Raw genomic sequence first — 27,301 nt, 5'->3', positions numbered from 1 at the left:
TTTGCTGCTGTCATCATAGATCAAGCACTTTTCATGAAATGACAGAACAATGTTTCTTTGTTTTCCTCTAAACTTGGCTGAATCCACGGAGCCAACGAACAAAAGAAAGAAAGAAGAAGGAAAGAAAAGCCTTCTAACTCTGTGGAGAGATTTACGGCCCAGTCATCATTTACATTTGCAGGTACTGAAATCTCTGAGTGTGTGGCTTCTGCCCTGATTACTAATTAATGAAGAGCAAAGATGCCTTCTGGAAGGAAACAGCTCTGATTATTTCTGCCAGGTGGGAAAAGCAAAGTTCTTGCAATCTAAGGAGGTAGGAGGAGTCTTTGACTTGCCTCTTAGCAAATTATAGGAATCGAAGTGCCGGGCAGAGTTCGATGAAAAACCTAACATGCCAAGGTGGCTGTGCCTCTTTTTTCAGAGGCCTACTTGGAACAATTCATTCACATTTAAGTGTGCCGCAGGTTTTGCATGTCACAGCAATGTTTCTAAATCAACAAAGCTGTCTCCACAAAGAAGACCAAGGGATCCAATGTCTCTCCCTTCTCACTGAGACAGGAGAGCCAAGGCAAAGGAAGTCCGTAGGAGGGAGTAGCAGTGAGCACAGTCCCAGACTAAAGAAACAGGCCCAGCCTCATAGCTTCTACACTGGTTAGCCTTGACGCATCTTGCTGTGTTCCCCTGTCCTGCTCCCGCCATGCATTTGGATCTTGAGTATTGCGTCCACTTCTGGGCACCACACTTCAAGAAGGATGCAGACAAGCTGGAGCGTGTTCAGAGGAGGGCAATGAGGATGTTCAAGGGTCTGGAAACAAAGCCCTATGAAGAGAGACTGAAAGAACTGGGCATGTTTAGTCTGGAGAAGAGAAGATTGAGGGGAGACATGATAGCACTCTTTAAATACTTAAAAGGTTGTCCCACAGAGGAGGGCCAGGATCTCTTCTCGATCCTCCCAGAGTGCAGGACACGGAATAATGGGCTCAAGTTACAGGAAGCCAGATTCCGGCTGGACATCAGGAAAAACTCCCTGACTGTTAAAGCAGTACAACAATGGAACCAATTACCTAGGGAGGTCGTGGGCTCTCCCACACTAGAAGCCTTCAAGAGGCAGCTGGACAACCATCTGTCAGGGATGCTTTAGGGTGGATTCCTGCAATGAGCAGGGGGTTGGACTCGATGGCCTTATAGGCCCCTTCCAACTCTGCTGTTCTATGATGGTTCTTTTACATGGCTTGGCTGATTTCCCTGTAATTCCTCTGGCCAGAGTTCAGGAATGGAGCACAGGTTGAGCTAGGCTGCTGATCAGCCAACATTTAACTAGCAATAAAACAGTGTTGCCTCAAGTAACTAGGACTGGGTTCTACAAAGTCAATAAACTCTAAAGTAGGGGGCAGCAGAAAGTAGATCCCAAGTGTTGAAGTATGCTTCATCTACCAGTCCAAGCAACATCTGTACATGGAACAAGAAGGCTCCATTATCTTGTCCTTTGCCTAGGCAGCAAATTATCTTTGTCCATCCCTGCCCTATCACTATAGACAATGGTTAGGAATGCTGAGAGTTGAAGACCAAAACATCTGGAGATCTATTTTATGCTCACCCCTGTTCTAGAATCTTCCCACATTGAGAGGAAATGCCATTCGAGGGAGCTGATTTCTCCTCCACCACAGGATCATACATACTAAGGCCTCAGCTAGACCTAAGGTTTATCCCGGGATCATCCCGGGGTCATTCCTGTTCATGTAAATGACACACAGGGGATCCTGGGAGCAGGCAGGGATGACCCCGGGATGATCCCGGGATAAACCTTAGGTCTAGCTAAGGCCTAATTTACTGGTTTGATTTAAAATGGCCTTCAAAGCAGTATTATTTGTTCATAAATTGATGCCCAATTGAGATAAGCTTTGCAAGAGGTGAACAGCTGGAGTCCAATGGCAGCTGCTCTCAAACCTTGTACAGCTGTGCTAGGGGGTCAGCCCCTAGCAGAAATGAAGAACATGTCAGGAGATGGAAAGCAACAGTTTGGTCTTCAATGGCACTTAGTTTTTGTGCTTTTATGGTACACTTAAATATTTCCATGTATTCGGCACATTATAGCCTTTTCTTTTTAAAACTCATGAACCAAACCCTGCAGATTCTACCAGGCATTGACTTTGATCTATCAAATTCTGTCACACTTCATCTTTTATCCCATCATCATGTTCTGCTTCTAAATTCTGCCTCTGACCATCAAATTTCCCTCTGACTCAGTTCATAGGACAAACAATTTTGAAATCAAAAGTTGTCAACTGAATCAATTAAAGTAAGACCCTGGTTATTTGGTCATTCTGTTGCCACTATATTTCAGAACAGATTGTTATCAATGACCAGTTTATGAAATTCATCTTGGAAGTCCATGACTAGAGGACTCTTGTATTATGTTCTCTGTGGCCATGGCATACATCACTGAGGGCAGGAAAAATTCATTTCTCTGAATCTCTTCTCCTTCCACATGTAAGATAAATGGGAGTTCATAGAAGGTCAATGTTCTCCCTAGACCTGTCACAGCTGCATGGAAAGGTCCACCAGGAGTGCAATGAGACAAAATAAATAAATGAATAAAAATAATTTTTTTTTAATGGAACTGCATCCTGATGTTTTCTTTCAAACAGTAAGAGATGGTGACATTTAAGTTTAAAACTGGTTAATCGCTTACCGTTGGACTTTTCGCTATCTGCCGGTTTCATCTGAATGGGATGATGCATCTAGAAACAACAAACAACAAGAAGAAAGAAGAAAGTAAAGCAGGTTGGAATGATACAAGTCAAGTGCAATTCATTTTTTTTTCTCATTTGCTTTGGATACGCTACAGAGATTGGGAGACTTATGCAGGAGAATTTATCAGTATTTAACAGGGAGGAGTTGCAGTGGCAGAACGCATCCTTTGCAACTCAGATGGTACTTGAGCCAAACCCTGACACCCACAAATATCTTGGATCGTGGATAGCAGGGCTAGAAAAGAACCATTGTTACAATGTAACTACATTTACCTAAATGCGCCAGAGATCCAATCCACACTAAGCCTATATTTTTTTAACTGGCTGGCAATCCAAAAGACATCCGTTCCGAACACCATCAAGCTTTTTAACTGGCAGGAAACATGAGCCGTTTGGCTTTACTGCTAGCAAGCTTTTTCAAAACCTAAATGATCATGCCCACAGGACTCATCTTAACAGATCTGGTTTCAATGCTCCTATTATTGTGGTTATTGCATACTGAGGGTCAATACCGGACCTATTTGTACAAGCAAATTGGCATGTTAGGAACGCAGATTGAGGGGGCCTGAACAGATTTCAGCATGCCCAAAAGTGGTTTTAGGGTTCACTGTTTCATCACCCACTCAGTGATCCATTGGCTACTGTGGTTTATATGTTTTGGAGCACTCCTAAAATAGTTCCGCTTTTAAATGGAGGGGCACAAACTGAGGAGCAATGGAGTTGATTTTGAGGGCATTGACTTCTTATAGACTGCCCCTCTCTCCATATCGGGTTTGAATGAAAGAGTGTGGCAAACACCCAGGTACCCAGCACAATCATTGGTCAAACAAGACCATCAGAAACAGATCAGAGTGTTTACTAATATTTTGAAGCGTAGCACTCACAAGATCATCATGATGAGGAATGACAGATGAATTCTTGTAACAAAGGATAACAAAATGATAATTAACAGAAATTGACATGGTACAAATGAAAGATGATTATGATAAATGAAGAAATGAATCTGATAACCTAGACAGGAAAATATCTAAAATGACACATGTGGATAATCACAACGAATGTGATTAAAAACATAGAGGTTACACTTAGAGAACAAGAATGAGATTGCCACTGTGGAATTTCAAAGATTAGATTAGATTAGATTAGATTTTGATCAAATTGAGACAGGAATGGCTTACTGATCCCATGGTACAGATACTACTCGAATGAGTCACACACTCCTGAATGTGGCAACCCAATTGCCTGCCCTACATATTGGCAAAACCCACAAATATTATTGCCGAGGTGTGTGAAATTATCAGTTCACTGACAGTATGCATAAGTCTAGTTTTGGCTTAGCCTTAAGAACATAAGAAGGGCCCTGCTGGATCAGACCAAGGGTCTATCTAGTCCAGCACTCTGTTCACACAGTGGCCAACCAGCCATCGGCCAGGTATGAACAAGCAGGACATGATGTAACAGCACCCTCCCACCCATGTTCCCCAGCAACTGGTGCACATAGGCCACGGACCCATCTTGGATTTCCCAGATTAATCTAAATGTACCAACTGGATATTTACCCCTCCTGCAGTTTTGAGCTTGATACAGAAACCTCTGTGTAAGTGACATTTCGAGTAGCTAGGGAAGTTTTAAATGTCCCCCCCCCCCCGAATAGGACTCATCTTTGTGGCCAGATCTACACAAAACAGGATATAACACTTTGAAAACAGTACATGCAATGTGTCCTGGCCCTAAACAGTTGTCAAAACTGTTATAAACTGTTATAAAGTAGTAGTGTAGATTCTGCCTGTGTGTCTCTCATATTCAAGTTTCTTTCTTCTTCTTTTTTTTAAAAAACGTTATGTGCAACAGAGTCAGGGAAGATCAAGAGTCAAGCAACCAGGATGATCAGGGATCTGGAAACAAAGCCCTATGAAGAGAGACTGAAAGAACTGGGCATGTTTAGCCTGGAGAAGAGAAGATTGAGGGGAGACATGATAGCACTCTTCAAATACTTAAAAGGTTGTCACACAGAGGAGGGCCAGGATCTCTTCTCCATCCTCCCAGAGTGCAGGACATGGTATAATGGGCTCAAGTTAAAGGAAGCCAGATTCCAGCTGGACATCAGGAAAAACTTCCTGACTGTTAGAGCAGTACGACAATGGAATCAGTGACCTAGGGAGGTGGTGGGCTCTCCCACACTAGAGTCATTCAAGAGGCTGCTGGACAACAATCTGTCAGAGATGCTTTAAGGTGGATTCCTGCATTGAGCAGGGGGTTGGACTCGAAGGCCTTGTAGGCCCCTTCCAACTCTGCTATTCTATGATTCTATTATCATCTTTTTCTTTCTATTCTCTTTATTTTTATTTTTTTTAGATTAGTTAAAGCAAAACACTGTTTTGTGGCAAAGCCGTTATAGCTGTCAAACGTAAGTATTTTTAAATCCAAAAAATGGCAGGCCACATGCCAGGAACAATAATAGGTTATGAATATCACACTTCCAACTAGCAACTTAATCCATATTTGCCACATTATTACTTTTCGAAGCTGTGGTAGGGGGCAGGGAAGCATGGGTTAACTTCAGTTCATTTTATTTAAAACATTTATGCCCACTATTTAAAAGATATCCAAAGCAGTTTACGACAATCCAACTAAAGCAACATAACAATAAAGATAATTAAGAGTACCGGTGCAAGATTTTTTTGCATGGAAAGCTGCCGCACATTCTCTCAAAAATATCCAGTCCAAGGATTTATTTCTGTATTTATTTCTGTAGATTCCAATTTCATGAGAGGAGAATGTTGACTCTCTCATGTATGTACGAGCTGTATTGTGAAGGGCCTAATATGTCAAATTAAGTAGTCCAATACTATGAACATATCTTCACTACAAACGTGGTTTTACAACACATTTACTGCTGCAACTTCCCCTTAAGAATCCTGGGAACTGTAGTTTGACCAGGTGCAATATATATATATCTGTTAAGAGATTCCCCAGAGATTCCTTAAAGACCTACCACTTCTATAGTTCTCTGGTAAGAGGGAAGAACTATTAAATCAGTATAAAGTGTAATCCTATACATGTCTACTCAGAAATAAGTGCTGTCATATTCAGTGGGGTTTACTCCCAGGTAAATAATAATAATAATAATAATAATAATAATAATAACAACAACAACAACAGCAACTATTATTATTATATTTACATCTTGCCTTTTCTCCCTCCAAGGAACCCAAGGCGGCGTACATAATCCTCCTCCTCTCCACTTTATCCTCACAACAACAACCCTGTGAGGTGGGTTGGGCTGAGAGTCTGTGGCTGGCCCAAAGTCACCCAGTGGGTTTCCATGGCCGAGTGGGGACTAGAACTCGGATCTCCCAACTCCCAGTCCAACACTTTAGCCACTACACCACACTGGCTCTCAGAGTTCTGGCCTTAATGTGGTAGTGCTGATATACCCTAAGATTCACTGCACCAGCTTCAATACATCTTTTGGGCTGCCAGGGCTGTTTTAAAATGTATTTCGAAAATACCACCCCTCACGGGGGCACACTTTTCCTCCACAGAGTTCAGCGTGGCTTATTTATTTATTTATTTATTTATTACACTTATATACCGCCCCCATAGCCAGGGCTCTCTGGGCGTTTTACAGAAATTCTAAAATTCAGATAAAAACGAGTATACAAAATTTAAAATTCTAAAACACAGAACATACACACATAAAGCATTAAAAACCCTTAAAAAACTAAACATGTGAGTGATTAAGATGTGCCGCCATATGCCTGGGCAAAGAGGAAAGTCTTAACCTGGCGCCGGAAAGATAGCAGTGTTGGTGCCAGGCGAGCCTCGTCAGGGAGATCGTTCCATAGTCTGGAGGCCACCACCGAAAAGGCCCTGTCCCTCATTGCCACACTCCGAGTCTCTCTCGGAGTAGGCACCCGGAGGAGGACCTTAGATGTTGAACGTAGTGACCGGGTATATTCACGTCGGGAGAGGCGTTCCGTCAGGTAGCCATGTAAGGCTTTATAGGTCAAAACCAGCACCTTGAATTGGGCTCGGAAACATACAGGCAGCCAGTGCAAGCGGACCAGAGCAGGTGTTATATGGTCGAACCTTCTGGTTCCTGAAATCAATCTGGCCACTGCATTTTGCATGAGCTGCAGCTTCCGAACCGTCTTCAAAGGCAGCCCTACGTAGAGTGCATTGCAGTAATCTAACTTGGAGGTTACCAGAGCATGGACAACTGAAGCCAGGTTATCCCTGTCTAGATAGGGGCATAGCTAGGCCATCAACCGGAGTTTGTAGAAGGCACTCCGTGCCACTGAGGTCACCTGAGCCTCAAGTGACAAAGATGGATCTAAAAGAACCCCCAAGCTACGAACCTGCAATCCCATCCAGAAACGGTAGAACACCCCCCCCCCAATCCTGTCAGCGGAATCACCTAAATATGGTCCCCAGCAGTCTCTACTCCCTGTAGTGCTAGCTCTGCTTTTTTTCAACAGAACTTCACCATGGGCCTCTGACTGTGGTGCTAGCCATGTGCAGTGCCACTGAAATACCCGTACCCATATTACGAGCTGCAGGTGGCCAGTATTACATGTGAACTACACGGTGGTACCAGCATGGCTGTGACCTGCAACACAGGAAGCTGGAGTACAAATCCTGGCCATGCCTGGGCTGGCCCAAGGTGAACAGACCTTTTAAACATACTGCTTCCTGAACGGAGCTTCTTTAAGGAGAAGGACTTTCAACCTGTGCGATACGCAGCCTGTCATTGCCTCTAGATTCACCCTCTATTTCTTTACATAAGAGGATTCGCATTACAAGCTCCCTTAACCTTCACAATCACCAATTGATAAGTTAACTGCCTTTAACATTGGATTCAATAAAACATGTGCCATTGAGAACTCAGTGTAGGTTTTTACAGAGTCACTGGTTCACATCTTATTATTAAACCCACGGGTGACCTCTGGAGACTGCAACCATGACAGTACATATTCTAAGAGCTCTGGCACTAAAATATTTAAGAGTGTGAAGGAAGGGGACAGGAGGCAAAGAGAAAAAGAGGGTCAAAAGAATCTAAGGTAGGTGTGCAATGAATAAGAAAATTAACAGGGCAGAGCGCATAGGGGGTAACTCCCTGCTTTACTGGTGCTCTGCGCAAAGCAATGGGGAAATAATCCAAGCATTTTATATCCTTCTTGTCTTACCGGAGGCTATAAAATAATAAAATAGAACCTCTACTTTCCCCCATTCCTCCAAAAAGCGATTACACATGATATAAAACGGGCTTCAGATTAGATGCCAACAAGCAGAAGCGTGTCACTGAGATATCACATCTTATCAAAGAAGCAGTTATTGTAGTTCTACATCGTAAAGCAATACACTTATGGTTATCTCTCCAGGTAAGTGATTTTTCAATGCACAATGCTGTCATACTAAAAACAGCCGAAAATGGGTTCTCCCCAGCTGGCCCGTGCCTGCCGACTGTGTCTCGCAGCAGAGGGTTTTGCTGACAGAGACAGTGCGGTCTTTGTTAGAATGATATTGTACCCAATAATAACACAAGAGCACTGTGCCCATTGGGGCGTATTGGTGGCTCTAATGTGTGAACCAGTCAGAACTCTAAAGGAGCTCCCCAAGGTGTGGATTCATTGCCTGGCATTGGAGCCACCAGCCTCCACTGTCCTCAAGTGTCAGGATGGGCCCAAGCACCTGCGGGTGTGTGTAGTGGAAAACTGAAGGCCTGTGAAACTTGGCACAGTCTGACTCTCTAACTGATTATCTGCCAACAAGTAGTGTAATGTCTGGACTGGCCCAACTGCAAAATAAGATTTCATGTCACACCCCTGAATTACTGCCCGAGATGGTGGGGACTGGAGAGGGAGACGAATCGGAAGAGGAGGGGTGTTTGTAGGTGAGATGTCAAATAAAGAGGGAGGAGTTGCAATACTCCTTTGCAGCTTTAACTGTTGTGATGGAGAGGGAATTTCACCAGGGGCTGCATGCATACAAATGCACCTGGTGAAATTCCCTTTTCTATACAACTGTTAAAGGTACAGGAGTAGGGTGACCATATGAAAAGGAGGACAGGGCTCCTGTTATCTTTAACAGTTGTATTGAAAAGGGAATTTCAGCAGGTGTCATTTGGATATATGGAGATCCTGGTGAACTTTCCTCTTCATCACAACAGTTAAAGCTGCAGGTGCCCTGCCCTCTTTTAAATCTGGTCACTCTAGTATAGTTCCTGCAGCTTTAACTGTTGTGATGAAGAGGGAATTTCACCAGGTGCGACATGCATACAAATGACACCTGCTGAAATTCCCTTTTCCATGCAACTGTTAAAGATACAGGAGCCCTGTCCTCCTTTTCATATGGTCACCCTATACAGGAGCGCTGTCCTCCGTTTCACATGGTCACCCTGTATATTTAGAGCAAACGACTGAGATATATGTGCCATTTTTGGCAGAAAGGTGAAGTATTTTACAGCAAATTTACAGCAGTTTTACCATAGTTGGCAGAGGCCCTTCTCTTACTGCAATTCTCAGTTTCCTTTAGGTAATTAGTGCTTGCGGTTGACTTTGATGACTTGATCTCTTTAATCTGATTTTACTACCGCTAGTTGGACTCATTATCCATTTTATGATTCATGGCTGCCGTAACATTTGCAGTTTTGCAATGTCCCAATTTTGGGATGGAACATTAAAACTGAAAACCCTTGGGAGGGAATTCAAAAGGAAGAGGGCTGTTGCAAAAAATGCTTTGCTCTTTTTTGCCATTAGCGTAGCCCCTGAATGCGTATGCAAATAGAGCAAAGCCCCATTAGATAATCTAAAGCACCCCGGGGTGTGTGTCTTATTATGCTCCCTAAGCTAAACAGCGATCTGTGGGCAAGCCTCCAGACGGTGGCAGCAGGAGGCCATGTGGGCCAAGGGAAAGACATTAATGAACTGATCAGGGCCTGTGGGATGGATATTGCCAAACCCTGTTTTAGTTTTTTTAAGCTGCTCAGCACATATTATCCACCGTAAGCTAAAGGCTGATAGGGTGGTCAAAAAGGAGGAACTGCATCACCAGAAACAGAGACCAATGATTTGCATAAAATTTTACATATGCTCATTTATAAAGAGACTAACAAAAAAGCCCGTCATACGACAGGTGTAGAGGAGCAGTCTGGTGAGGAGGTTAGTGGGTTTTGGCCTCTCTGCTAGGCTGGAAGCTCCTGCAGTTATCTTTCTTGGAACTTAGAACTTCCATAGAAGGCCGTAGTTCCAAGAAATGTGGCTAGATGGCACCAGAGGGCAAAAACTATTTCTCGGAACTTGGAACTTCCATAGAAGGCCACAGTTCTGAGGAATGTCCCTAGATGGCGCCAGAGGGCAAAAACTATTTCTCGGAACTTGGAACTTCCATAGAAGGCCACAGTTCTGAGGAATGTCCCTAGATGGCGCCAGAGGGCAAAAACTATAACTGGATTGGAGGAGCTGTCTGGGCTTTTATATATAGAGACAGCTGCAATTTTGGAAAGACGCACTACAAATTGAACAGAAATACAACACATCTCATCCTAACGGCAAAGACGCGGACCAGGTGACCTGCGGGCCTGCTGCTGCTCAGGTGCGAACCGTGGATGGGCAGCTTCAAGGCTGCTCTTCATCCTACATAGTTCTTTATGTTTAAATTGGACTTGGACTGGACAACCCTTCAAATATAAGATGCCGTCAAAGATAACGCTGACCCTGGTAAAATAGGACACAGGGCCAGCTAGGTCTGTGGGCCAACAACCCCATGGTGGCAGCAGGAGGTTGTGTAGGCCAGGGGAAAAGCAGATTGATAACTGGAACCTGAAGGTTTGACCATATAAGACTGATCCTGGCCCGCTTGCATTGGCTGCCTATACTCTTCTGAGCCCAATTCAAGGTGCTGGTTTTGACCTATAAAGACTTACATGGCTTGGGACCACAATACCTGACGGAATGCCTCTCCCGACATGAACCTACCCACTCACTGCACTCTACATCTAAGGTCCTCCTCTGAGTGCCTACTCCAAGGGAAGCTCAGAGCATGGCAACAAGGGAGAGGGTCTTCTTGGTGGTGGCCCCCCAATTATGGAATGATCTCCCCGATGAGGCTTGCCTGGCGCCAACATTGTTATCTTTTCGGCGCCAGGTCAAGATAAATGTTGTATATTTGTTTTTAATGTTTACTTTTTTTAACTTTTGTAAACCACCCAGAGAGCTTCGGGTATATAAATGCAATAAATAAATAAATAAATAAATAAATGCAATAAATAAATAAATAAGCACAGGTTGAGACAACTTTGTCCCTTCCAGATGTTTTGGCCTACACTCCCATAAACCCCAGTCAGCACGTCCAATGGCCAGGCCTTATGGGAGGTGTAGTCCAAAATGTCTGTAAGGCACCATGTTGCCTACACCTGCACTAGCAGGCTGGATGGGGCCTTTGTGCTATATATGTTGCCCTCTGCTTCTTCAGAGCTTTAAAGCTGCAAAGCACTCGTCGTTAAGTTCAACAATTTCGCTTCTGTATGATGGTTATTTAGGAGAATCATGTGCTTCTGATCATATGACGGGGAAAAATCAGGTGAACCATTTGTATCAGGCACAGACACACACACACACACACACACACACACGGAACATAAAATATGGCAAGAAAATTAGATTAACCTGGTGGAATCCTATCTGGGAATTTGGAGTCTGTCGTGGTGATTAAGTCATCATTTCCATCAGATTACTCTAATCAGCTGTCAAATAACATTCCACAACCCCATCTGTAACTTGGCATCCGAGATAGTCAGTCTTCTGTATACAAAGCAAGCACCGCACACAGAGGTCTGCACACAGCCTGGCATTTATCAGAGTCATTAGATTTGATTATCTTCTGTGTTTCCACAGGGGGCAGCGATGAGAACTTAGAGATCGCTTTCCCATTTTTTTGTCCACCTCCCCACCCCCCTCCCCAGCCTTAAAAGAAATCTCTGGGAAAACAAAAGGACAACTTCAGATCAGCAATGTTAAAACAGATATTCTCCATCGGGCTCTTTTTATCAGGAAAGCAAAAATGCACATGCCAGCAAAGTCGCAGGAATGCCCACAGGAAGGGCAGGGGGCTACTCTGACATTTTCTTATTAAGCCTGCTAACATTGCAAATGCCATGGTGGGAATGGTTTGCCAACCTGAGTGCCCACAAGAAATTCACTTCACTGAAGGTTTTATTTTATTTTTCATAGATGCACCAAATTTGCAACTACCAAGCCTATCAGCGTGCCGAGACAGCGTTGCATTATGAAAGCTTCACTTTTGCAAGTTTTCTTATGCAGCTTGTGATGGGGGGGCGAGGGAATGCACACCATAAATAAGCACATTAGGGAAAATTATGCACAAAATGCGTACGTTTGTGAAAAGTGCACACAACGCGGCATTTCAGCAATGAAAAATATGCATGTTTAAAATGTGCACACTAATGTGTACATTGGGCAAAATGTGCACACAAAGGTATGAATTTCTCTATGGATTTTTCAAAATCGCAGGAATTCGCAAACTTGTGCAGAAACGAGATGGAATGAGCTTGACTTCAAAAATCTAACTATCTCGGCAAGTCTGAGTTTGGCAGATTTGTCCACCCACACAGCAGGGTTTGAAGCGCCCTAGTTTCATACCTCTATTCCTTTGGGCACCAAAAGAGGGTTCCAGGGCTTAAGCACATGTAATTCCATGTCGCTCACCAGTGCCAGCTCCAGCTTTTGGAAAGCACTTGGGCAAGAATAGAACCAGTTGAGCTGGAAGGGGCCTATAAGGTCATAGAATCATAGAATCATAGAATAGCAGAGTTGGAAGGGGCCTACAAGGCCATCGAGTCCAACCCCCTGCTCAATGCAGGAATCCACCCTAAAGCATCCCTGACAGATGGTTGTCCAACTGCCTCTTGAAGGTTTCTAGTGTGGGAGAGTCCACAACCTCCCTAGGTAACTGATTCCATTGTCGTACTGCTCTAACAGTCAGGAAGTTTTTTCCTGATGTCCAGCTGGAATCTGGCTTCCTTTAACTTGAGCCTATTATTCCGTGTCCTGCACTCTGGTCATCAAGTCCAACCTGCACCCTGCTCAGTGCAGGAATTCTTAATTTCACCAGCCATTCATTGCTTATCATTGCTCCCACTTGCTTGCTTGACAGGCAGAAAGCCAAGGAGCAAGCAGGCAGTGGCATCAACTCCTCCTCCTTCTCTCCATGACCATTGTCTGGACAGAAGCAAAAGGCAGATAAGCAAGCAGGCTGCAATGGCGAAAAGGAGGAGAAAGTCCAGGAAGCTCTAGTCAGTGGGTTCCTCAGCTTGTGCCTGATCAAGCCTACCGTTGATGCCATCTCTGTTGACTGCCAACCTTGGCCTGAGCCCGAGATCCTGAGATTCCTGATTCTAGTCACGGAGTCCCTAACCCCTTTGTTTCTTCTCACGACTTCAAGAAGCAGAAACATGCAAATGTAGGGAATTCTTGTCCAATGTATATAATTTTCACAAGGTTGCACAAATCCAGTTTATCTTGGCATAGATGATGGCTTCCTTGGTGCAGAATTTCAATTTAATGTGTTTAATGCCTTGTGTCCTTCTTAGTAAGGTGCCCTAATCATATGCCACCTTGCTAGGGACATAGAAATAAAACCTCTGCTGTTTGTTTAGCAGAAGCAGCCCAGCCAGGAGGGTAGCTTGGGCTTCAGAGATTATTAAGTACCAAATCCCTGTCACAATAGAGAACAACATTATTTCTATCCGGAACAAGCTTGCAGCACAATTGAACAAGGTGCTTCTTTTAGAAGGAAAACGAGGTTGAGGGGGTGGGGAGCAGAAAAATTGCTGAAATGCAAAAGCCTTTTGGAGACGTTCCAAGTCTGCCATTTGCTGCATGCTGTATTTCCATTTGGTTCTAATTTGAATTAAATTGAACATTAACTTGACTGACTTAAAAACAACCACCAACCAGCCCACATACACAGCATCACAATATTGCACTTTAAAATAAAGTGGCTATCGAATTCAAATGCACATTTTGCTGTAAACACCACTCTCTGCTCCTCATGTATTTGTTGACATTTCCCGTTGGATAAACCTCCCCGCTGTCTCATTTACCATCTTGTTAAGCTTTTCTTTTTTGGAAAATAATAATGGTGATGATGATGCCAGCAAGGACATATTAGATCTAATGCCAGTCTGCACTGTTTCAAAGAGGATCAGGCCCGGGAATGATCCATGGGCAATCACCAGGTACCTTTTGAAGGCTTCCATAATTGGAAGGCCCGATAGATGAGGCTGTGTGTGCCTTTTGCCCTAAAAAAGACATGTGTATCAAAATACAGCAGCAAAGTGATCCATATTCTGTTACTGCAAAAGCTGAATTCTATGCCATATGAAAAGAGACTGAAAGAACTGGGCATGTTTAGCCTGGAGAAGAGAAGATTGAGGGGAGACATGAGAGCACTCTTCAAATACTTAAAAGGCTGTCACACAGAGGAGGGCCAGGATCTCTTCTCGATCCTCCCAGAGTGCAGGACACGGAATAACGGGCTCAAGTTAAAGGAAGCCAGATTCCAGCTGGACATCAGAAAAAACTTCCTGACTGTTAGAGCAGTACGACAATGGAATCAGTTACCTAGGGAGGTTGTGGCTTCTCCCACACTAGAGGCCTTCAAGAGGCAGCTGGACAAGCATCTGTCAGGGATGCTTTAGGGTGGATTCTTGCATTAAGCAGGGGGTTGGACTCGATGGTCTTGTAGGCCCCTTCCAATTCTGCTATTCTATGATTCTATGAAATTGTAGGGCGGTGCACGGCTCCAGATCTGAATTCCAAGCTGAAGTGGGCCAATTCGGATTGAATTGGGCTGGATCCAAAGCAGGTTGGCATCAGTCCGAAAGTGCTTCTGATTGCTTTGGACAAATCCAGATACCCAACCAGCTAGCTATGCAAGTCCCCTGCTCTTTACTTGGAGTCCTGGACCCATTGGAAGAGCGCCCACAGCTGTTGCCATCTTCGAAGGGGGCACCATTTTCTTTTAAAATGGTGACTCCTTCCGGAAATTAAATATTGTGTGAATGGTGGCCGTGCGGCTGGGTGGCGGGGGGTCAATTTGGATGTCCAAATCTTGCTTTGGAACCGGGCCGTGGTAGGACCTCCAAAACAGCCTCCAAAGTGGCTTGTGGGTTCCATGCACAGCCCTAACAAATTGTATTATTTTGCATGATTTGTATTGTCCATGGCAATGGAATCTGCCCTCTCAGACCATTGGAAGTCTTATTCAGCAACCCCTCTGGCTTCTGCAATTTCATTAAGCAGAGACACAAACGTTTCCTAGAACATCTTTGCAAGCCTAAGGTCTAGAAACATGGGACAGGCTCCAACTGTGTTGCTCTGCTAGCACAAATGAGGTTTCCCTAGTGGAACCTAGGCTCTGAACTATGCCTAAGAGGAGGACGTTACGTGGGCGCAAGAGTGGTTGCACAAACAACCTGTCGCTCAGGTGCAATATGCAAACAGTTGTGCAATGGAGTTCCGCTAGCACTATTTGAGTTTGCAGAATGACACCACTGGATACTGCATGGATCCTCCCATCCAAAACAAATGAATGTGTAAAGTGCCAAGGACAGCAGTACCAGGACCCAGGTGCCACTGTTGTAGTTTGCCTGAGAACTGCGGCAGTATGCTGCACTTCTGCAGATCGCCACAGGCTAGGATCACAGCAGGGGCAGGTGACATGCAGGGGTCAATCACGTTCCACTGGTTCCAACTGAGCTGGTGACTCAGGCTTGGCTCTTCGATCTGAGGAATTTGTTGCTCAGGAAGAGACTGAGATCTCCAACTACCGGGCGCTGCCTGCTAGCCCTGGCTGAAATCTGAGCATCTCAAGAAAATGAATTCGGGACCTGATGCCACATGGATATTTTCCCACACTCACAGGGAATCGTGGCATTAACCCAGCTCTGCAGATCACCCACACAGCCTCGTGCAAATCACGGAAATGAAGAGCTGGAAGGAAGCAAACACTACTCCATCATGTAGTCCAACACTACTCCATCGTGTAGTCCAACACTACTCCATCATGTAGTAGCCCCATGGAGGGGCTGTTGGTTAGTGGTAGAGCACCTGCTTTGCATGAAGAAGGTCCCAGGTTTGATCTCCAGCACCTCCAGGTAGGGCTGGAAAAGCCATGGAGAGCTGTTGCCAGTCAGCGTCGACAATACCGGGCTAGATGGTATAAGGCATCTTCCTATGTTCCAGTCAGCCTGTACAATACCCCTAATGTATCTACCTGTCATTACATCACATTGTTAGGTAGAGAAGGCCTAACTATCCCAAATGATGGATGGGTCTCTAAAGGCTCTCTTACCATCAGACATATAAATGGTAGCTCATTTAAGGTTGTTACTCTCCATCTATCACCACACCTTGGGCTTATTATCACTGGGAAGGGATCACCAGGGAGTTTTTGCCAGTGTCTTTTGCTCATTATCTAGGTTAGGTAACAAGCAGCAAATGGAGCAGAAAACAAGGGTCAGCTAAATGTTGATCAGGACTTCTGTCTGTCAGTGGGATCCTGTTGTAAACACGGTGACCCATATTACAACCTCTTATAGGGAACAGGTGCCTAAAGACGGTGCTTCTGAGCAGACCAGGTAATTGACCCCATGGGTCCTGGTTATGTCTAGTGGAAGCAAGCAACAAGCAATGGTGAGCGCATTACTTGCAGAGAAATGTGTTGAGTTTGGAGATGGAGCCAAACTATGCTGAACACCTTTGCACTTTACTTTGCGTGTTGCCTTTTTGGATAACACAATTCCACTGCACGAATAAGCTTTTATCCTATCCTGACTGTGAACAGGAGTACATGGAGAACGACGAGGCTCTGGGGAAGACTCAGGCATCAGCAAAGCATGGCAGCCAGCAGTCAGTCAGCCAGAGGAGGAATTGGCAGGTAGGGTGAGACCGGAGAAGCAGACTTGGTAATGAAAAATCGGGAGCCATGGCTAGGAAAATCCACTGGGAGGTTATAATGGACAACCTCATTGAAATCAATGGGAATTGTCTAAGGGTGTGGTAGGGCTGGTCAGACCTAGGCCAAGGCTGTAGGTGACTTGGTGTCAGGATCAGGCCTGTTCTCCATAGTGTGGGTGAAGGGATTTTTTTTTTTGGGGGGGGGGTTGAATCAGACTCAGAAGCTGAAGAAGAAGAAATGTATCAGCCAAGACAGGAAGTGGGGAAGGAAATTCTACAAGACTCTTCAGAAGTCAATGATGAATCTTCCCAGGAACTTATCGGATTGAATGCCGAAAGCTCAGAGACCGTTAACCCTGCCACCTCTGGGAACTCCGCCTCTGTCAGAAGAGGGGGGAACTTCAGAATTGACAGATCCCAGAGTCTGCCACAGGGTCAAGCGGGCAGAGTTGAGAGGAGGTGGGAAGTGGTCATTAGCGTAGCCACTCACCAGAAGCTTCTCCAAGAAGCCCCTCCCTGAGTTAAGTGCCTGTTGGACTGCAGGGAAACCGTTCATTTAGTTGATAGGCAACTGCCTAGCTTTGTTAGGCTAAATAAGCTTAGAGGATAGCTCCCAGCGTTCATACTCCCATCAGGTGTCAAGATGTTTATTTGTTGACTAAAGCTTTGTGGGTTACACGGTGGACCTCTTGATTGTCTCACATCTCAGGAGGGAGAGCTTAGAATCACGACACTTGCTGTGCCCAGATCCAAGTCTAGTGGGTGCTCTCTCTAGGCAGCACCAAGCACAGTTAGATGGAGAGACTGGAAATGCATGAGACCAAAGCTATTGCTTTCTTGACCTGACTATAGCAGAAGGCAAGACTCTTAGTATTTATATTGGGCCTGGCCAATCCAGAGGCTCCTTCCTGCCTGCCACTCACAGAGGCTGTTGCATACACCTATTTCTTTCTGTGCCTGAAAAGGGTTATGAGGCCTGAACTCACACACACTGAGGCGGCTCTGTAGCAGTACTGGTTCTAGGTTTTTAAGGGCCCTTGGGCAAGGCACCCTCAATGCGACCCCTTCCTCAGCATGTCTACCTTCTCGCCACCCAATGGCACCAGCTGTGCTTGCTTTTCCTTCCCTTTCTCAACATTGATACCACTTGTTTGCCACAGGCTGGGGACAGTGAGCAAGTAGGCTAGGGCCATCTACCACACCATCACTGCTGTTTGAGCCAGAGCAAGAGGCTGGTGAACAAACAGGTTGCCATGGTGAAGAGGAGGAGCAAGTCCAGGAGGCTCCTCAGTAGGGCCCCCACCATGCCTACCCTTGACGCTGGGCCCCAGCAGGCTAGGCCCCAGCCTCACTTAAGAACGTGGAAAGGTATATCCTATTCCATTTCAAAATCGCGTGAGGTACTGGTTCTTCTCTATTCAGCCCTGGTTAGGCCTCATCTAGAGTATTGTGTCCAGTTCTGGGCACCACACATCAAGAAGGACGCAGACAAGCTGTAGCGTGTTCAGAGGAGGGCAACCAGGATGATCAGGGGTCTGGAAACAAAGCCCTATGAGGAGAGACTGAAAGAACTGAGCATGTTTAGCCTGGGGAAGAGAAGATTGAGGGGAGACATGATATAGCACTCTTCAAATACTTAAAAGGTAGTCACACAGAGGAGGGCCAGGATCTCTTCTCGATCATCCCAGAGTGCAGGACACAGAATAACGGGCTCAAGTTACAGGAAGTCAGATTCTGACTGGACATCAGGAAAAACTTCTTCACTGTTAGAGCAGTATGACAATGGAACCAGTTACCTAGGGAGGTGGTGGGCTCTCCCACACTAGAGGCCTTCAAGAGGCAGCTGAAGAGGCAGCTGTCAGGGATGCTTTAGGGTGGATTCCTGCATTGAGCAGGGGGTTGGACTCGATGGCCTTATAGGCCCCTTCCAACTCTACTATTCTATGATTCTATGTCAGTCCATTTATCCAACTAGACTGGTATAATTTACTCTGACTGGCAATAGCTCCCCAGGGATTCAGGCCCAGAGCGTATCCCATGGCCTGCTATCAAATCCTTTGAACTGGAAATGCCAGGGATTAAACCTGGAGCCTTCAGCATGCAAAGCGGCTGCTCTGAGCTGCAGCTATCACAGCATGAGGTTCCTGGCTCACGCCTCGAAGTCGCTGACAGCAGTTTTTGCTCAGCTTCCACGCCTTTCAGTAGGGTTTTGAACAGCGGAATGCGTCAAAAGCTGGGTAAACCACACAACCATGGTAAAAGCTATTTCCCTGGAGTGTGCTACTCCAACACATCACCCCAGGCATCCAGCAGAAAGAACAGGCCCATGTCACCCAAAACCTTGATCCAGCATTTCCCACCCCCAGTCAAACGAAATAAAGACACTGCACAGCAAATTAGTAACACTTGTTCATTACGTACCATCTAGCACTTTGGCTTCTTCTTTTTTAAAAAACAACAAAAAACAACAAGTGATAAACCTTTCCCATATATATCTATATATCTATATCTGCCCTGACTTTGAGAAACGACAATCTCATTTAATGATTTGCACTACTCTGTTAAGCAAACACATTTGAGGCATTTAATCTTTGCTTTTCCTCCAACCCAAACAGTTTTGCCTCTAAGGCGTAGGCGGGTCAGGTACAAGAGAGGTACAGAAAGTGGGGGTGGGTGGAGGGAGATATTGTGACTGAAATTCCCCACTTCACATCCATGTGTAAACACCCGTGATTAACTATCACTTCTTCAAACAAATGAGCCTTTACAAAATTCATTTAATCCTAAAATAGATATTCAGTCGGATTTACAATCTCGCTGGAAATAAAGCCTCCAGGCTATTTCATATTATCCATGCAAAATGCAAACCCATTAAAAACAAGGGAGCTAAACATGCTAATGCCGTTTCATCTCAGCAGCAGCGGCAACAACTTTGGACAATATTCCATCTGCTTGGGCCCTCCTTCCGCAGCTTCTACGCTGTGCTGGGGTCCGAGATGGATTGACTACAAAATATAAATGGACAATGGCTTAGCGCCATTTCTTCTTTCCCTATTTCTTTAATGTACTTGGAGCCAGGATCTGAACGTTTCGTGCGTTTGTAGCATTCTTGTGTAAGAATGCTATTGGGCGGTATAAAAATGTAATAAATAAATAAAGTATGTCATGGATTTTGGTTGATATCCCACTCCATCTTTAACCTCCGGAAACATTTAGGACAAACTCGGAGGCTTCTGATCATCCAATGCAGAGTGGAGGTGTTCTTTACTTCCTTATCCTCCTGCCTTGCAATTTTTGCTAGATGGGCTTTGAAGCCCTTCTAGCAAGGGCGCTTCTGAAGGGGAGGGAAGGAGGCTGAAAGAGGCTCAGGCCTTAGCTAGACCTAAGGTTTATCCCGGGATCGTCCCGGGGTCATCCCTGTTCAAGTAAATGACACACAGGATATCCCGGGAGCAGGCAGGGACGACACAGGGATGGCCCTGGGATAAACCTTAGGTCTAGCTAAGACCCCAGTATAACTTGCATCCTGGCCTCTCCAGTCTCCTCCCCACCCCACACTCTGCAATGCCCCCTTTCCCCCCTCTGGAGTTGACCTTCAAGAGGCTGCTGGCATGGGTCTCACCATGCTGGCTGTAAGGGGGTGGGGTGGATTTCCAAGCATTGTCTCCGACCTCAGAAGGATTATACAAACAATCCCTGTGGTTCCTGGAATGCTCACCCAGGAACTATGGGATTGCTCTCTTACACATATATTTAAAACTTTGCTTGTTTATATCGGGAAAGGACAGTGGAGCATATGTTCCGAATGCAGAATTCCCAGGAATCATTCCTCTGTAGTACAGAAACCAAGTTCTTTCTATTTCTCTTTGAGACATGCCTCTTCTAAAACAAAACTCTCTAGCTAGATCATGTACTGCTCTTTATGTTTTGACAGACAGTTGGGTTACCTTTCCATTGATTTTTCTGCTTGATGCTTTCTTTTCACAAAGAAAGGTAAGTTTAGACTTATGGTGCAATCCTATCTAGGTTTAGGATTGGCTGGTGCATGCTGGAAGTTTTAGGACTTTTTAATGGAGAATTTTGAGTGACAGATGCCTAGATACTTCTCTACTTGGATAATTAATGGAAGGATCCCAGTTTTAAATCCCAGAAGGGTATGAAATCTATATCGTATTACACTTGTGGCTGTGAAGCCTCTGAAACTAAGGATGTTGAAGAAATCCACAACAGTGTTCAGATTTCTATGAATCCAACATGCTTTTTCTGAGTCATATGGATTCCACAGACTTCCGTACCAGTTTTTGACTTTTGGGGGGGGATTTGCACAAATTTGCACTTGCACTAATGCGCAAGTGCAATGAAATTCTTGTGCATCCCTAGAAAGGATCCAGTTCCATCAAGGCACGGAGGACAGAACAAAATAATCCACAATCAGAACAATCCGTGAAACACAATCGGAATGGATTTAAGTAGTCCCTATCGGATCCTGGCTGAGGCAGCATGGAGTATTCCAAGTATTCAGGGAAGAAAGGTGTCAGCAACAAGAGGTTCACAGTCCCGTTTCTGTGAGAAAGAGTAGTTGACAGTTTGTCTGAGTCTGTCTCTCTTTTTAAGAACTGTGAGTCTCTTTGGGAGACAATTATTGTCTGAAAAGTGGGTTAAAAACATACAGTAAATAAATAAATAAAACCAGTGGAGTTGTGAGGGGGAGTTTAACAACTAGAAAGCTAACGAGATTTAAGCTAATGTTAAATTCCACCTCCCTACAACCTTAATATTGTCACACCATTCCCTTTTAAAACTTGAATCATATGGAGGATATGCATCTACCTTATATAGGGTTAGACCACTGCTTCATCTAATCTCGTTTGGTCTACTGCCGCTGATGGAGGCTCTCCAAGGTCTTCCCACCATCTGCTTTCTAATTCTTTTAACTGTTTGAACCTGGGCCCCATTAAAAGCAGTGGAGGCTGGTGGCTCAAATTTTGGTGGGGCTATGCATCCGTTCTGGATTTCATTTAGAACCAGCCAGAACGCTGAAGGAGGTATCCAAGATGCTGAATCTATTAAGTTCAGCACCTTGGATAGCTCCTTTAGAGTTCTGGACCGTTCTGACTGAAACTCAGAATGGATTTACAGGCCCACCAAAACCAGAGCCACCAGCCTCCACTGATTAAAAATATACACGCTCTGCCATCGAGCTGTGCCTATTTCTCCGCTACTACCTAGATCTTTCACTAAATTTAATCTAAAGCCAAATTTAATTCAGAGAGTTCCGCTCCGCTGAAACGTCTTGTAGGAATTTCAGGAATCCTCGCAAAGTTCTTCAGGTGTAGCTGTGTGTCACACATTTCTTTTTCCTCTGCCATGTATGTGTTTGCTTGCTTTCAGCCAAAATTTTTAAATAATGGTATATCAGCCAAGCATGGTGAAATACAACTCCTGTCCCTCATTGGTGTGATGGTGCGCTACAAATGCTCAGCCTTTAAAGAGATGAATATGACATCAACACCTTTGCTGCAGTGAAGCTGAGTTGCTCCCTGCATGGTATTTCATCATTTTGGTTTTAATAAAATCTCCAAACTAAACAGATGACAGTGTGCAATATTCTAGCAAGGCCTTTCCTCTGAGGGGTTGTCAGAATGTGGCAACGAAAGAATTGAGCAACTCTAAGGAGGGGAGACCTGATCACGTGATGGGCAAAAACAGAAAAGGGCAACTAAAATGATCAAGGGGCTAGAGCATCTCCCCTATAAGGGAAGGTTACCACAGCTGGGACAGTTTAGCTTAGAGGAAAAAAAAGAGGTTGAGGGGAGACCTGACAGAGGTGTACAACATTATGCATGGCGTGGAGAATATGGATAGGAAGACATTGTTCTCCCTTTGTCAAAATACTAGAACACAGTGGGGTCATCCCATAAAGCTAAATGGTGGGAGATTCCGGACACAGCACATAGTTAAACTATGGAATTCACTACCACAAGATGTAGTGATGGCCACCAGTAAGGATGGCTTTAAAAGGGGTTTGATAAATTCCTGGAGGAGAAGGCTATCAATGGCTACTAGTCCTGATGGCTATTTGCTACCTCCAGTATCCAAGGCAGTAAGCCTACGTACACCAGTTGCTGGGGAACATGGGTGGGAGGGTGCTATTGCACCACGTTGTGCTTGTGGTTCCCTGATTGACAGGTGGTTGTCCACTGTGTGAACAGAGCGCTGGACTAGATAGACCCTTAGTCTAATACAGAATGTCTCTTCTTATGTTCTTAACCAGAAGCTTCTCACAGTCAGTTCCATGGTTTTCACATGGAAGAAGGGGTGATGAGTCTTGGATTTCACCATTGGGGTGTAATCCCATGGAGAATGTCTGGGGATAGAGATGAGGCCTTTTAATTGTGAAGAAAAGAGAAATAATTGTTGCCCTTGCCCAGTATAAGCAGTTTCTGGAGTGATGATTCTGGGAATATGTGGGACAGGCGAATCACGCGGGAGCTTTGCACATCAACATTGCATCTTGATGAAGGCTAGCAGCACTAAGACGAGCACTTCCCATACTGTATGATTCTATATCAATCAAATATTTCCAGTTTGCTGTGGGGAAAGGGTGCTCATTCTTCTTCTTCTTCTTCATCATCATCATCATTTTATTTGTTACCTGCCTCTCCCTCTGGATCGAGGTGGGGTACAACACAAATAAAAACACCATAAAATACAAATGAAAATGGCATAAATACACCCCCATTCATTTTACATTTCTTTTCATATAAAGCCAAAATCAACTGTGGATACAGGTATCTCACCTCATTTTTGTCCAATCTGCCTGACACCTGGTAGTTATAATGGCCTGCAAGAACAGCAGAATCCCTAGAAATTTCATGCCGTTTGTTTGGGAAACACCAAATCTACAGGTAGCAGCAAGCAGGGAGTGTCTCAGCTAAAGGTAATGGGAAGGTTATAGGATGTAACCCCCATTTTTATGGCCTCTAACATTGGGACTTTCGGTCCAATCTGCTTGAAATTAAGCTGGTTTGATGCCCCGAAGAATAGACTAGCTCCATGTTTCATGCTGCTTGGCCAGAAAATACCAGAGTTGTAGACAGCAGAAGACACCATGGCCATAGCTAGACCTAAGGTTTATCCCTGGTTCGTCCAGGGGTCAAACCTGTTCATCTAGGTGACACACAGTGGATCCAGGCAGGGGCGAACCCTGGATGATCCCAGGATAAACCTTAGGTCTAGCTGTGGCCCATGTGTCTCCATTGCAATCAATGGAAAACCTAGAACCAAAGGTAAAATGTAAGCAAACAGAAAACAAAACAAAACAAATGTAGCCGCAAAATGAAAATGACAACAAGAAATGAAACATAATTTTTATACCGTATACCCCCAGAGTACGATCCAGTCAGTGGGAAAAGGCAACTAAATATATTATTTGAGTCCTAGTTTACTGTATGTCTTAAATGAATACAAAATCAGCTTGACAATAAAGGTTTGCTAGTCATCATCTTGTGATGAATAAAAATAGTAAAACTGGGGCAAACAGACACAAAATATAAACTGGTAGTAACTCTGGAATGAACCAAACTCCACCCATCTGTCTCAGTGTTTTTTATGCATAACCACCATTTTAAAAGATCCTAAACACACACACACACTCCCATGATGCTCCTTCCTGAACTGATTTAGACCCAGAGTTAAAGTTTTGGTGGCAAGTTCTTTCGTTGTGCTGGATGTCTTTTACAGTCTTTCCCAGTATTCAACTTGGCACAGGATGAACCCAGTTTCTTTGGTTGGTGCTAAGGAAAAGATCTCGCATAAGAGGCAAAAGGACGGTTACAAATTTATCGGACATTTTTAAAAAAATCTTCAAAATAATATCTGAGAGGGCTGCCAATCAAAATCATGTCACACGGGGACAAAGGTTAACTGTTCTTCCCCACCACTCCTTCCATGCATACCGTGGCCCTGGTGAAAATTGCTCCTTTGCCACCAAAAGCTATGATTGGATCTGTGGAACGGAGGAAAAGGAGAGACCCCTTTCCTTGTATGCCACAGTCTTGTTCCTGACTGGGGCATAGCTGTTATTTTGCACATTTTCAAAAGAAAGATGTTAGACATGTCACCTTTAATTTGGCTCTTATTCTTCCGCTTCTGAAATCCTTTGCTGGCATTTTACAAGAAACCTGATCACTGCAACAGGTTCCTTTTGTAGCTGGGAGTTGGGAGGCAGTTCACCTCTGCTCTGCTCCAGCGAAAATGAGAGGCTGATCCTTTGTGAGATGTATTGACAAATTGTTTCAGCCACACATGGAAGGAGAAACAGCAACACCACCGCACGTTTCCCCTTTTCTTCCTTCCTTACGATTCGCGATAACGCATCTCCAAAGTTACAATAGGGACAACAGCGGAGGATTGATTGCCGGCAGGTTTAATGCCATTCTTAATGACAGCTTGCAAAGATTAGGAAATTGTTGGAATCAGATATCTGTAAAGACTTGGGATTGCTTTGTGGAGCTGGTCTGAATTAATTAATGGGTAGCTTTCCTTTGATACTGCTTTGATTTTCGGCTTGATGCCAGTTAAGCCTCAAATACAAAGGAAACTTCACTATGTTTATACTTTTTTTTTTAAAGGGTTTTTAGCCTGGAGTTTTCTGTCTGGTGGTCTTTTTGTTTCTTCCCCTTTCTCTTTTAACTCTGTCTAACCTGTGCGTTTACAAGATGCTTAAAAGCAGAGCAAAGTAGTGACATGGATGTTCAATGGCTGTGCTATAGAATAATCACAAGTTGGATTCCTTGAGGCAACCTTGTTAGTAACTCACTGCAAGTTAGGCAAGTTTCAAAATAAGAGTTTAAATTAGCAGCTTCCTATAGTCCTGAGCCAGGACAATTATACAGCTTCTTATTTTCCTTACTTCCTCATCTCATGACCACTACTATCTGCTTGCTTTGACACTTGCAAGCTATCTCTGGGACTATGAGGGCTAGAAGAGAAACACTTGGATCCTCTGGTTTCTATGCAGGACGACTGCTTTAGGACCTACTAGGGTGACCCTATGAAAAGGAGGACAGGGCTCCTGTCTCTTTAACAGTTGTATAGAAAAGGAAATTTCAGCAGGTGTCATTTGTATATATGGAGAACCTGGTGAAATTCCCTCTTCATCACAACAGTTAAAGCTGCAGGTGCCTTGCCCTCTTTTAAATCTGGTCACTCTAGTATAGCTCCTGTCCTCCTTTTCATATGGTCACCCTAGGACCTACAAGCCATAAATTGCCCACAGCTGATAGGGATCAAACTCTACTTGCTCCAGCATGACATGCACAATATTGCACAGGATTTTAGGAGTTGCAAGTGAGGTGCACACTCACAACAGAGAGCCAAAGGAAGCTGAGTTTAATTACCCCAAATAGAATTTAAAGCAGGAGGCTGGAATTAGCACCTCTGCCCTTTCAAAAAGCACCAGGGGATCTTAAACAACTACTAACAAATGAACACGAACAAGACTCCATTCCTCATCCAGCGCATGACACCTCCGGCAGCACAGCATTCTTTAACACCATGCTGTGGGGCTGGTTCATTGCTGATGCATATGGAAGCGTGCCAGCTCCTAATTCACTCATCCTACAGCAGGCAGCAACCTGGCTTGCCCTTGGAAGCCTCCTGTCCAAGTAGCAATTAGACTTCACTTTCAAAGACCTGCGGAGAATTATTTGGCACGCAGCAGCAAAGCTATAGATGACTTAGAGTAGACCTTTGCGAGGCGGGGAGGAGGAAACAACAATCCCCACTTGAGTAGCTAGTTAACAATGACAGAGAGGTGTTCTCTGTATGAGCGGTTCTCAACTTACTTGACCCTGGGACTTGTCACTTGAAAGCAATCCACGTCCCTCTTGGCAATGTTATGGCAGAGGTCTATCTCATATAAGAAAGGCAGAGTTACCAAACCTGCATTTTCGACATAAGACTAATGTATGCTTGTCAATGTTTGTGGGTGAGCAGGTCTTACTCTGCTCACCCACAAACAGGAGGTGTCTATCTGTTTTGGTTCTCGATCATCCCAGAGTGCAGGACACGGAATAATGGGCTCAAGTTACAGGAAGCCAGATTCCGGCTGGACATCAGGAAAAACTTCCTGACTGTTAGAGCAGTACAACAATGGAACCAGTTACCTAGGGAGGTTGCGGGCTCTCCCACACTAGAGGCCTTCAAGAGGCAGCTGGACAAATGTCAAGGAGGCTTTAAGATGGATTCCTGCATTGAGCAGAGGGTTGGACTCGATGGCCTTATAGGCCCCTTCCAACTCAACTATTCTATGATTCTATGTGTAATATTTGCATTTTTTTCAAGCACAAATTTCTTCAATCCTGTTTTTAAATAGCTCTTTAAAGTCTCCATGAAAATTCGCACACATTTTCAGTGCACATATTTGTACACACAAAAATTGGTGCACGTATTTTATATCCACAAATGCACACATTTTTTGCAAGCTTCCCCCCAAATATATGCTATTTTTATGCAATCTCCCCTAATGGATGCATTTTTTGTACACAATTCCCCCTAAGGGAT

The 27,301-nt window shown here is 44.5% G+C and overlaps 1 protein-coding gene across 9 annotated transcripts in view; it reads right to left on the bottom strand.

Moving 5' to 3' along the window:
- CELF2 (CUGBP Elav-like family member 2) overlaps positions 1-27,301 on the bottom strand; it is a 403,350-nt gene that overhangs the window by 100,808 nt on the left and 275,241 nt on the right. For all 9 annotated transcript variants that reach the window (XM_063134745.1, XM_063134747.1, XM_063134750.1 and 6 more), the window contains exon 4: positions 2,693-2,741. In XM_063134745.1, coding sequence (XP_062990815.1) covers positions 2,693-2,741 — 49 coding nt within the window. The remainder of the gene's footprint in view (positions 1-2,692; positions 2,742-27,301) is intronic.

This window comes from Elgaria multicarinata, chromosome 9 (genome assembly GCF_023053635.1).
Source record: "Elgaria multicarinata webbii isolate HBS135686 ecotype San Diego chromosome 9, rElgMul1.1.pri, whole genome shotgun sequence".
NCBI lineage: Eukaryota > Metazoa > Chordata > Lepidosauria > Squamata > Anguidae > Elgaria > Elgaria multicarinata.
The sequence above is the reverse complement of the archived record's forward strand: the minus strand, read 5'-3'. Positions and strand labels throughout refer to the sequence as shown.